The sequence below is a fragment of the Varroa destructor genome, unplaced genomic scaffold, assembly GCF_002443255.2.
Source record: "Varroa destructor unplaced genomic scaffold, Vdes_3.0 BEIS01000003.1, whole genome shotgun sequence".
In the NCBI taxonomy this organism is placed as follows: Eukaryota; Metazoa; Arthropoda; class Arachnida; order Mesostigmata; family Varroidae; genus Varroa; species Varroa destructor.
Window position 1 is genome coordinate 56,851,110 of NW_019211456.1, and position 12,525 is coordinate 56,863,634.

The 12,525-nt window shown below is 39.0% G+C and overlaps 2 protein-coding genes across 17 annotated transcripts in view; one reads left to right on the plus strand and one right to left on the minus strand.

Moving 5' to 3' along the window:
- The window catches only part of LOC111246287 (actin-histidine N-methyltransferase-like), a 61,291-nt gene that overhangs the window by 3,134 nt on the left and 45,632 nt on the right, over positions 1–12,525 (plus strand). For all 5 annotated transcript variants that reach the window (XR_015324658.1, XM_022795623.2, XM_022795619.2 and 2 more), the window contains exons 2-6: positions 825–920; positions 1,313–1,563; positions 1,821–1,991; positions 2,239–2,341; positions 2,855–2,978. Coding sequence is in view for 4 of the 5 variants with exons in the window: in XM_022795623.2 (XP_022651358.1) it covers positions 830–920; positions 1,313–1,563; positions 1,821–1,991; positions 2,239–2,341; positions 2,855–2,978 (740 nt within the window). In the remaining variant the exon portion in view is untranslated. The remainder of the gene's footprint in view (positions 1–824; positions 921–1,312; positions 1,564–1,820; positions 1,992–2,238; positions 2,342–2,854; positions 2,979–12,525) is intronic.
- Positions 3,851–12,525, minus strand: part of LOC111246282 (uncharacterized) — a 33,264-nt gene continuing 24,589 nt past the window's right edge. For 11 of the 12 annotated variants that reach the window (XM_086984806.1, XM_086984804.1, XM_086984811.1 and 8 more), the window contains 6 exons: positions 11,468–11,754; positions 10,073–10,144; positions 8,930–9,016; positions 8,455–8,552; positions 8,158–8,265; positions 3,851–7,711 (listed from right to left, as the gene is read on the minus strand). In XM_086984806.1, coding sequence (XP_086840932.1) covers positions 5,210–7,711; positions 8,158–8,265; positions 8,455–8,552; positions 8,930–9,016; positions 10,073–10,144; positions 11,468–11,754 — 3,154 coding nt within the window. In that variant the 3' untranslated portion in view covers positions 3,851–5,209. The remainder of the gene's footprint in view (positions 7,712–8,157; positions 8,266–8,454; positions 8,553–8,929; positions 9,017–10,072; positions 10,145–11,467; positions 11,755–12,525) is intronic. The other variant, XM_022795605.2, reaches the window with a different exon arrangement.

Consider the following 12,525-nt stretch of genomic DNA (forward strand, 5'->3'; position numbering starts at 1 on the left):
AAAATCGAGTGTATCTAATTTATTTTTACATTTGTGGAGTTAAAAACATGGTACTTTATGATGCCGATGATTACTTTATGATGCAAACTAGATGTCGTTCATTCTATTTTTTTTTTGGAGTGTTTTGATGTTTAATATGCAACTTCGCGACATAATAGCAACCGGCATAGTATGAACTTGCTGTCACGTGTTTTTTTTTTTTATTAGTGCGGTTGGTTTTAAGCGCCGTGTGTGCAGCTATAATATAAACAAATTTCAGAGTCGCCCTGAAGTAGTATTAAGGACCGAAATTTAAGATGAGCAAAGATAATTATTAAAACGAAGTAATTACAGTTCGGTAGATGTATCTTTCAATTTCAAAGGAGGATATCAATATAGGAGTTATGGAAGACAGAAACTAACGCCAGTTGAAAAATGATAATGAACCTTGAACTAACGAAACAAAGACAATCTAAGATTTGAAGGCTGATATTCACAAATACTGTTATCGATGCTATTAAATCAACATATGATTTTATACAAGTACGTCTCGATTGTTGGTTTGTTATTACATTTACTATGAAAGTGAGTGAAAGTAAGCACATTGAAAGTCATAGAATTCAACGAAGTAATCGCTCATATAATCAACAATAGTATCGGACATACGCGATAGACATGTTGCGTTAAATAGGAATGCTATTTAAACGTTAATAAAACTAAAGTGCTCGTTAGTACAAAGAGTGTTCATAGAAGGCATATCAAAGGGTTTGCGTTTGTTTAAAGTTAAAAATTTAACTTAAATTTACTCGAATAGAGACTAATAGCAATATTTGTACATATTTAAGGTATAATGGGTAAGCACAAAAACAGGAATAGGTCGGCCACGATCACAAACCCGGAGACTGCGGAACTCATCAGGGTGATAGACAAGATTTTTGAGCGTAAGTTTAGTATAACATGCTCATGGCTGAGAGGACCATTTACTTAATTTAATTTTCGCATCAACCAGGAGCGCAATTCTTGTTTTCGCTAAATTAAATAACTATGTTTGGTAATAAATCTGGTCTTGTCGCGTTACGGTAACACAAATATCAGTCAGTTTGCTAATGTGAAGTTTTAGAAAACAAATTTACTAGGAATAGGTTATAGTACCGTTTATGTGTTATGCTTTGTTGGGACGCAAGCGCATATATTCTCTTTAGAGACTTTAGCAGCACATAGTAATTTGACAAGTGTGTTTATCAAAAATTAAGATAATTAATCGTATCTTTTTAAGAACTCGAGCTTGAAATCTTAGCAGCAGAACTAATTAGAATCGTGGTTCTTTCTTCAGTGACCGTGCAGGATGTCAATGAATTATCTCGTGATCTTCTTGAAAATTTTGGCCGGATCAGAACTCTTGTGGAACGTGCGCGATGCCTCGAAAAAAAATTCGATGAAGTACCGGTACGTTCAGAAACTGCAATGCGGGAGTTGGTTGATTGGGGAATTCGTCGCGGCTGTTTTGTACGAGGAATCCAACTGCGGCGCTTAAAGGAATCAACATTGGACGAGTATGGAGTGTTCTGTACGGACTCGCTCCAGGTAAGAGCTGACAAGGCGAGGCAATCTGCAGTCGAAATGAGGTCATCCACTTATTTAAAATCAATTTTCCGTTTTTAACGATGCTCCAAAAGCTCTTTCGTCTGGTTTTTACTCGCTCTCGTAAAAAAAGCCAGTATGATTCCAATCTAAAGGACAGTTTGGTTGGCGGTCACTGCACATTTGATTAATAGTTTTCAGAATCAATTGAAGTTTCAGTCGCTTCTGGACGTTATCTATTGTGATATGATTTCTTTTAGGATTCTGACATCTTCTTGTCGGTGCCATTGGACCTGATGCTTACGTCGGACCATGCGCTTGAGCGAAGTGGTTCCTTGTCACCTCTATTAAGAAATGATGCGATTTGCTCTCACATGTCAAACGTCTGCCTTTCGCTTTTACTGCTTAACGAGCTCGCTAAAAACGAACAGGTAACAGAAAATAACTGAGGTGATGAAGTCCATTTTTATTAATATTAAGACTATATTGCATTAATGGACGAAGTGTACTATACGAAAGCTCTCTAGTAGAAAAAACTGTATTAACGTTTTCGTCCCGTTGTATCAGGAGGACGTTGGATCATTTATATATCTAGAAAATAGATTTGGCATCGATGATTTACGGACGAAATTTAGTGAACGAAAATGTTTTTGGTAATGTTGATGTAACGTATTTCAGAGTTTTTGGCATAAATATATTTCCTGCCTACCAGCGCATTATTCAACGATCTTATACTTTAACGAGGATGAAATGCGTCTTCTTAGCGGATCGGCTACGCTTGGTGAGAAAGCAGACACTTATTTTAAATGATTATATATTTTTTTTTGCTAGGTGCACATTGCCGATGCAAATCATAGGAAATACTTTGTTTAAATCACCGCCTAAACTGTTCGCTAAAAGGGTATGAAGGTTTGAGTTGCATTTCCCCTTAAATCCTAAGTATGCTCTAGTTCTGCTGACATTTTGATGTTCAGCATTTGATTAGCTGGGACACGTTTAAATGTTTTCAAGGGAATTTTCATATTACGACTCACGCAGTTGTCTTGAGTTCAATTATCCGATAACGAATGATTCATTCCACAGAAGTTCTACAAATTTCGAAGTTAGTTGCCGCTGTGGGCATATTTGGCATTATTATAATGTTATACAGTGTAATGAAAATCACTTATTATTATAGAAGATCGTTGATTTATAGTGCTGGACGTAAGGTATCTGAGTTTTTAGAGCCTCTTTATTACAGTGTGACCAAAAGTAATTTTTTTCTTGTCTCTCTCTCTCTTATATACTCCCACAGAGGAGGCATGTAAGCTGTATCGGTCGATTGCACGTCAGTACGCGTATTTCAAAAAGAAGTTTCTTACGGAACCGAAATGGAGAGCGCTGCCGGCTATGAAAATATTCACATATGAGGCGTACAGGTTAGTTATTTCTGCACGAAACGATACACACTTTCAGATGCTTTCCAACTTTCTATCGGTACTAGTACTTTTATTGTCCCAAACCTACCGGTCGGTAGAACATGCTTTTAATATTAGCCTCGTAAGGTAAATCTAATAGTCTGAAGATATATAGAATTTTAACGGATTTATGCATTTACTGTTAACTAATTGTAAGTCGAACTGGTTTAACTGCATTGGCTAGGCAGAATAGAAGGTCGTGTTAATTATGATGGCCTGATGAATAGATTTTATAACGCAGCATTCTATAAAGGGCGATATTGTTGACAGCATAGAAAATACGCACACAAAAAGCTCTGTAATGTAAGAAAGGAAATCTTTAGCACCTAATAGAGCTATAAATGGTAGGCTCGTGGCCTTGGCGAGTATAGCGAAGAAATTTATTACATATGTTATATTTTACAGCTGCAAACTCCATGTAGCTGGTTTGTGCTATTTATGTGGAATAAAAGCTAATAAATTAACCGCAGCATATTGTTTACCTGCTTATCTATCATTAGATTTTTTAACCATTTTATTCTTTTTATTAGAATCGAGCTATACTCTTGTATAAATAGTGTATATTGTGTTTGATTTATATTCGTGTATGTTATAAATTTGCACCTCTAGTTATGTCGTCTGTGATTTCGCATTAATTTTTCCGCATGTAACTCCTTCCCTAGTTTCCTAGCGCAATATGAGAATATAATTTTGTTGTTTTTATAGCACATAACCTATGTAATGGCGACATGCTTTTGTAAATCTTCCTTCAGATAGTGGTTGAAGTGACTGCAGGAATCATTATACATATTTGGGCTTAGGAAAGTTACGCTTTGTTGAAAAACTACACTATATTAAGGCTATTTGTTTAAATTTATTTATAATAGCAGTAATTATCATTGGCATATGTTTTACTTTGTTCCGTGTTAGTAGGGTTTTAATTTAAGTTTGGCGTAGGTGTAGCATTCCTTTAATAAGTAACATGGGACCAAGTTATTTCGACTTCTTTTCTGCCTTATTATACAGGGCTTTAGGTGGGTTGACTTTATTGATGCTGAAATTGTGATACATTACTTTGAATGTCAAGTCTTCAAGTATTCAATATGGGGATTAATAGGTAATAATTGCGGGCAAATTGTTGACCGAGTAGTTGTTTCCCCGGTTCTACCATAAATATGTAAGTTTATATAACACTAGACTAGATTTTTGCAATGAATCCCATATTTGAATCGATCGTGGTCTTGGTTGGCTCTATAGTACACCCGTAACAACGTAATGATAAAATATTTATTAATTTTATGCTATTGGGTTGGCGCATAGAGAGTGGCCGTTGCGTCTGTTGTTTCGCTCCTCTAACTTCTCATTTGCCGATAGTCATGAGTTATATACCGATAAAAAGCTCTTGCTCTGTTTCGTTTATGAGATAATATTACATTGATATTACGCTTCGAAGATGCGTGTGTGTTTTTCCGTTATTTACCACAGTCAAACGTACAACCGAAACAACCCAATAGGATGGACTTGACGTGTTTAGTAGTTGAGAGTAGTACCTCAAGGTAACAGTCTAAGTTCAAAGGAGCCATTTTTGACGTAGGATACGCACAGTACTCTACTTTTCAAGTTCGACAACCATTCGCTTTAGACATTTTTGAAGAAAGGTAATTATCATATGATTTTTCTACTAGCTATGAAGTATACACCATATGCGGATCAAATATTCTAAGTTACTTCCGCTGCTGTTTGATATTGAAAGTTAGTCGTCGCCACAGCTTCACTTATTCTTCGTCTCATCCAACTCACCTTTGGAGCCCGAAGTCGGGTGTTAGTTTTGTAATTTGAGCAAAACGGTGATAATCGCTACTTTGTTGAGCGAATTATAACTCTTATCTATGAACAAGTGAGGAAGGGAAAGCCGATAAACAAAACTAGTCACTAGTTAAGCACACTAAGCCAATGAAAGTGCGTTAAAATGAATCTGTAAACGAAGTGACCTCTATTTACAAAAATAACATTCATGCCACGCTTGACGTATGTACCTTTCTCAGATTTGATCTGGCTTAGTGAAGTTACCGAGAGCGAGTATGTATTTGCTTGTTTGTCCTCCTTATTCTGCGCATTCATTATGCATATGGTTATATACCAAGCATCTTCGAGCCAAGTAACCGCTGATGATCTTGTTTAATCATTTGGCTTTAAATGTAAATGATGGAGGCTCATAGTGGGAGCAATCCTTTGTGTCCGTATGAATAGGTGCTTTCTCCGTAACCGTAGCTACTTGACGCCTCTGAAGCGGCATCGTGAATAAGATCTTCTACCGCTCGCCGGCGAAGTAAACGGGCATTTTTCGCACGTCTCCGGCATACAGCCAGAAGTGTCGCAAAGAATACTGCCGCACCAGTTATTAATGATGCGGACATGAGGAGTGTAGTTCGAGCCCTCGTAGAGATTGGCTGTTTCCTATTTCGAGGAGTCGGAGGCGTTCCTCGATGTATAAGATCGGCGTCGTAATCGATCTCTGGAATGGCTGGAACCACTGGGGGCGGGGGAACAGGTGGTGCTCGTGGCTGAACTATAGTTATATGCCGATCTAGCCTTCCAAATCTGGGTTTTTCTCCTTCAATTTGAGGCCTACTTTCGTTTGAAGGGGAGGAATACTCAGACACTGGTCCAATCGATGGCGACGCCAGAGGACGTAACTTTGGGCGACGATGATCGAGCTTAATATTGCTCCCACTGTACGAAAAATTGGTAGCATTTGTGAGAGAGGCAAATACATTGAACTTCCTAGACGGACCATTAAACGGGTCGCGCGTAGATGCCACCATAGGTAATGGTCTTTTAGTGAAAAGGTTCACTTTGGCGATATTAGGTGTTGGTGTGAACGTATCACTGCTGGGATTTGGAGGTGGAGTGTTTGCTTGAGGGTTAGGTGTCATTACTTCAGTTTCTGAGGCTTTTTCAGCCCTTGTTTCATCGTTCTTCGTGCCCAGCGGACCCCAAGGGAAGTTCAACAAGTTAGCAGAGGGATCGCCGTTGCTGAAGAGGCTAGGGATGCTATTCACCAGAAAACCGGCTGGTGCAGGAGCCATAACAAGAGGACTCGAAACGGTTGCTATGGTTGTCGGCTTATTTGTCGTTTGTGGATACTTAGTGCCGGGCTGTGTTCCATGTGGTGACGACGACGATGATGGTGACACCGTTGATGTTCTAGCAGGCGCATCATGACCATTAGAGACGGCATTCACAGCGGTGTCTATCATTTTGGGATGTCTAACTGATTTTATTTTATTATACATCTCGGACTGGCTACCTGGTCGGAATTTTAATTGAAATAGGCCTTCAAGACCGAGTACAAAATCATTACGGGGAATTGCGGGTGTCTTACGAAACGGGTCGATTATTGGTCTTTCCGGCTCGCTGGGTTTCGTTATAGGCAATGAATTACTTGAACTAGATTCGACTTCAGGAGAAATTAATTGCGTTGTTGCTAATGCATCTGTACTTTTCCGGACTATATCGTAGGATATACTTGAATTAATTGTCACAAAGCGACTTAGATTGCTTGATGCAGGAGTTCCAGCTTGGTCAAAACTGATGGAGGTCTTCTTAAAATCGCCGTTTATATCGCTTATAAGTGCTTCTGGAGTTCTTTCTGTAGTTCTATTAGATGTTGGTAATTGCACCTCAGATTTTCCAGTGGTCATTTCTGCTAATGCTAATTCAGTCTCTGTTTCATAATGTAGTCGTTCCGAACTGTTTAGTGAAGTGTTTGCTTCGGTCATTGCGATTGTCTGCGCCACCGTTTTGGCTAGTTTATCCGCTAGGACAACTGCAAGCTTTATCTGTGGGGCTGTTGTTTCTGTAATTGCTATAGTTGTCGCTGGCTCCGTAGATTCGTTAATTGTCGACGGCTCGGTTGTTATTTCGGAGTTGGCTTTTTGTTCGGTCAAAACATGTTCTGCATTACTGTTACGTGGGGTGCTTTGGATGTTCTCATTCGAGTCGTATAGCTCAAAGATTTCCCTAGGTAGGTTTTTTGTAGATGATACTGTTGTGGCATATCCATCAGCTGTACCAAAACTTGGCCCAGTATCAATTTCGCTGCTTTGGTTTCGTGTACTTTTCATCAGCGCAGAATCAGAAGTGATATCGACTTCTGTATTGTTATCATTGTAAGTGGGGAAATCGCCAATTTCATGATTTTTAGTCGTGATGGCCCCGGTCGTATTTTTTTCCACGTAGTCATTTTCGAATTCTTTATGATGAGTGTTAGTTTGATTTGATTGTGAATCCTTAATATTTTCCAGAGGTTGTTGCAAAGTTGGTTCGTCTATAGCCCCATCTGTAGATAAAGTTGTCACTTCATCTGCATGATAATTTTTTTTTTCGACGTTAGCTTTTGTTAGTTTAGGAGCGGTAATATCAGGTTTGCTTGTTACAAATGTTGTTGTGACGCTAGGGCCTCTCTTTTCCATTGTTTCTTCTAAACAACATTCCGTCTTTTCCTCTTCGTCAGTCTGGAAATGGCTTTGAGTGATGGTTGCATCTGGAGGTAGAAGTTCATGTGAGGGAGTCCTAGCCTCGATGTCGTCACTCAGTGCCCCGTCGTCAGGAAAATATTCTTGGGACATTGTTAACTCCTTGTTTGCAATTATCGGCGTGACAGTTGCTTTATTTAGGTCACGTTCATCCTCCTTCTCGGTACGTTCCAGATCCTGCAAGTTTGAACCGTACTTTTTAACTAAGTGTTCTGCAAGTACATCAGCGGTGATTTTTGTCTATGTAGTCATAAACTATTTGTATTTAAGTACTCGAGAAATAATTTTTTAACAATAGAATGCGTCTTGTAAATTCACCGTCATAGTTAATTACAGGTTACATAGTTGATATAGAAATATTGTTACGTAAATTCGTTAAATCATGGCAAAAATTACTGGAGAATTTTCGTGAGCTTTCATGTACGCCACGTCGTCCAGATGATTTTATGTTACCATTACTATGCTGTGCGTTTATTCAAAATAAATTTATATGATTTGACCATTTGCAATATTCTTTGACTACATTATCTATAAAGCTAGCTTTAAAAGGTGCGAAAAAATCCATGGGTCACATTATCCAGAATGCGAAAAGCTGCTCCTCAATTTTGATAAATCGTACAAACCTCATGGTTTGGTGATTGACTTGTCCGTGATTTATCTGTTGCTGAAACGTAATGAAACGCGTGAGCTGATTGCCCCGATGTCTGAGTCGGCGCTATTGGTAACGGCACCTGGAATAGGGCAAAGTGAAGCGGCTAGCTTGGTAATCGAGCAGACGCGCGTGCTGACATTGTCTAGCCGTAGCGGAATGAACGCACTTAAATACACCACAATTGTAAATTCAGCTCACTTGATTATTATACATGTGCTTAATATTCTATAAAGTCGAAATGGCTTAGACAGTTCATGAAGTGTCATACCTGACTATAATGTAAGCTAGCAGACGGCACCTGGGTGCCTGAACCAGCAATACCATGGTTGATTTTTAGGTATGCCACGCCGTTGACAACTTCACGACCTACCCAAATAGAGAGAATCACATCACTATTATCTTTACTTGCTCCAGCACAGAGGTTTATATATGATCTGAAGAGAAAGGAATTTATGTCCGACCTAACTGGATGGAACCGTACAAGGTTGTCAAATAACCAACGAGCTACAAAATGTTTTGCGGATGAAACCGATTTAGAGCATTCAGAAGCGTAATCAAGCAACAAGGACGAAGTGCAGCTAACGGCACAAACAAAGCATTAACAAGGGAAAGGTTCCAACACAACAAGTGATGCATCTACACACAGTTTATGACGTACTATACTGAACGACATGTTTTCCAAATCAAAGTAAGAAGCTATAGTACAAAAAGTGAAAAAACGTTCATAATGTAACTAACTTTACCCAAATGATCAGCGCCCCGCCTTTCAGCAGTCTGTGCTTCTTCGAGAATCTCCTTTCCCGCTGTCCAATAAGGTGCATTACGTTCTTCTGTGAAAGAAACCGTATACAGTAGTATCAGCAAACCTGACAGCGAAAAGATACTATATGATATGTAATATTGCCGTAACATCTCGTCACGGCTGGAATTCGTTATTGATGACGTCCTTATTGCATTGAACACAAATGGACTGATACGCTATCGATGAATTTTACTTCATTACGTGTGCGGGAACCACTGAAATAACGTTGCTTGTATGCACCACGAATATTTGGTTATCTGGTATAGTACTGCCGGGTACAACAGCGTGAACAGCCAACGGAATACCTGCTCTGTACCATACTTTGTTTGCGTTTAGGATAGGATGGCCTTTCAAGATAAAAGGAACAAGTCGATATAGCATAACGGTGGCTAATCTGTCAGCGAAGGGATCAAAATGCTTCTACTCTTTTTTTGCTATCGTAAGATTATTCTATCTCCCTATATTTCAAGTCTCACGTCCGGTATCGCCGGTGTGTCTATGCTCGGATTCAAGCCTGGATCATAACGTATCCCTAAGACTAACAGGCATATATGTTACCCACATGGTCCTTCTATCTGAGCCATGAGTTCATGACAAAGTTATCTTGCGCATCTTAGGAGAAATATACGATAAGAATCGCAATGTTTTACTTTTAGAGTTTATGTATGTGTACACGTACATTATATTTAGGTTTCTAAATGTTAGGTTCAAGCGCAAGTAGTATTGGTTTTCCACGTAGCGAAAGATGTAGTGTTTCACTCAAATTCTAACAAAAACTATTTGGTTAGTATATTGTGAATTCATTGTTACTTTCTGGGGCCTTCTCATAGCTTTTAACTATTATTGCTACTTATTTGCTTCGTTCGTCAGAATTTCCAGATTTGGTGCTAAAAAACAAGTGAATAAAGTTTTCGAAATTCTCTTTACTGTAAAATATATATTTACAAATTTAATCTGCAAATGCAATTTAATCTTACGAAATTAATCTGGAAATGGGGTTAATTTGTCAAGGCGAGGTCTGAAGAATAAGGTGAGTGCAGAAGAACCACTTAGGCTCTTGCAGAATAGTTTTTACAATTTTTACCATGTGCAGTCTGGCATTGTTGTGGAGCAGAACGAGCTTTGCCTCTCGGATCTTGCCGGTGTGACAGCCTTCCTAACTCGATACACCGAGGCCACATACATATCTTCGTTAATTTTCTTGTTTTTGTCAACCATTTTGCAATATATATGACCCATTCAGTCGCATCAAACGCAGAATGGAGATCACGCTCAATTAGGGTTAGGTTAATCCACGCAAGCTATCCATTATTTTCTATTTTACATCGACATAAGGGCATAAGTTTCTCATCATTGGTAACAAGTGCATGTGGCAACCTCTCTCGAGTTAAATATTGAGAGCCAAACTTCGGATTTCCGAAAAACCGATAATAGATTTTGGATACCTGGTGGTCGTCACATGACTGCAGCTCATTATCTCATTGAATGCGGCCGTCATTTTTGGCTTTTAAAAAAGTGCATTTAATTAACATCGAACGACCGACTGTCGAGGGATGCATCTCCTAGTTACCAGATTCCATTATCGAACTTTGCAAATTAATTTTGAGCTGGTCCTTCAGGCATGAAGCTCATATCCTACACGGCTTAAATACCTCCAACCCTCCTCGACAGCTTTGACCTCGGCGAGTAGTGAAATAGAGTGGGTTTCGAGCATGCATTTTTTCACCAGGAACGTCTAGAAAGCCTGAGTTCTAGGTTAAAGTACACTAATTGCACAATGAAGTTACGTTGGATCTGGAAGTTACGAGATGCACCAACGTTAAACTGAATAATAGGATTTTTCAGAGACTGATGCTACCTTAGTGTATTTTCCAGTAGTAACTAGCATGTTGATGAGACCTCTATATATTTTAATAGATGCCAGGGTTTATACCACTTGCGTCCAAATATGAACGAAATTTGATTTTGTGTAATATTTATTATAGTTGATAGAATTTGTCAAAAATGATAATATGTAAAACGTCTTTTTCTGAACCAACCTCTACGAAAGCTGTGGCAGTTGGTGGGTAATGGCGGATTTGTAAACTGTGAAATCCTGTTTACTATTTTTTGCATACTTTATTTTTTTGCAAGTGATACTCCGTTGTGTGGAATCCAGGTAATGCATGTAGAATGATAGAAACATCATTCTCGATAGTATCTTTGAGGAGTTAACGTAAGCCTGAACAGTAAACTCACACGGAAGAATATCGTGTTAATCTTATTCATCATTAATACTTTAAACCCAAATCTTTGCAAAGACAGCTAAACTCTAGATTGCGCAAAGCGTTTTTACATTGAAAAGATTTTGAAGGAGCCGGAGTTTTAAAGCAATTTGATTGCAGGTTTGTGCAGCATGAAAACGTATGTCTTTATTAAAATGTTTTTAAGAAATTCGTTAATATCTGTCAGTGTTCTTTATCTTACTACAATTACCTACCGGTACCCTCTTTATCAGTTTTTTGGTGATGCATATTATGGCTGATTATGCTATCATCATCCCAGCTCATGTCGCCTGGTAGAGGCGCACCCAATTGTCCTAGATGAAGCACGCGAGCCGTACGGTGCAATGCAGGCAACGCTGATCCGGGTTGGCGTGCTTGCTCTGACGCAAGCCCAAGTCCTATCTCGGTGTCCGTTGTAAACGCTGCCCAGTTTTGTTCGGGAGTGACGATTAGCGCAGCCAAACAAAAGGCAGCAAAGAGCACGGTCAGTTGCATGCTGGAACTAAAATAACGACACAAGTTAGATGCTTGTCTATAGAGGAAAGTTATTTGTTTAGCTACATGAATGGGTAGCAGATATTATTAATCTTAATAAGAAAATAAACTCGAGGCCCATTTAATCGTGTGTGATTATGACTAATAGCACCCCAATATTTAGATTTGGATTCGTTCCCTAATCTGCTGAGAATTGCAATTTCTTTTGTCTGCTGACTAAAATAAATCGCCCTACTGCTCGTCTTCTCTAAACGTTGCTAAACGACTGTAAGCTAGCGATTCACGAAACCAGGTGCGCGGTGAAAATCCTATATGAACAGCAGTACTAGCTGTTTTGCATTTAGGACCCGAAATGATCCGCGCGCACGGTCTAGCTTGGTTTGTCACAACTAAAAATTGTTTACCATATATATATATATATATACAAGCATATATAATATGTCGAATATATATTCAATGTGCTTGTAGAAGCGTAAAAATCATACCCTAAACTAGCCGGCACCTATAGCAACTCTCAGTATATAAAATGTTCAAGGATTCCATTATTTTGCATGAAAGCTTAGTGGAACAACCAATCGTAACATATATCACTAGTGCGATCTGGGTGCAAGCCGGAACTTTGCATAGTTATGATATAATGGACTGTTCAGCTTCGGTACTGTTAGGGTCGAAGTAGTATCAAATATATCCCGAACCATGGCCCAAGCTGATGAAGAGGTCCAGGGTTTAGTGGATGGGAGTCCCACGGTACCAGACAAAGCACAATTCAGTGATGTGT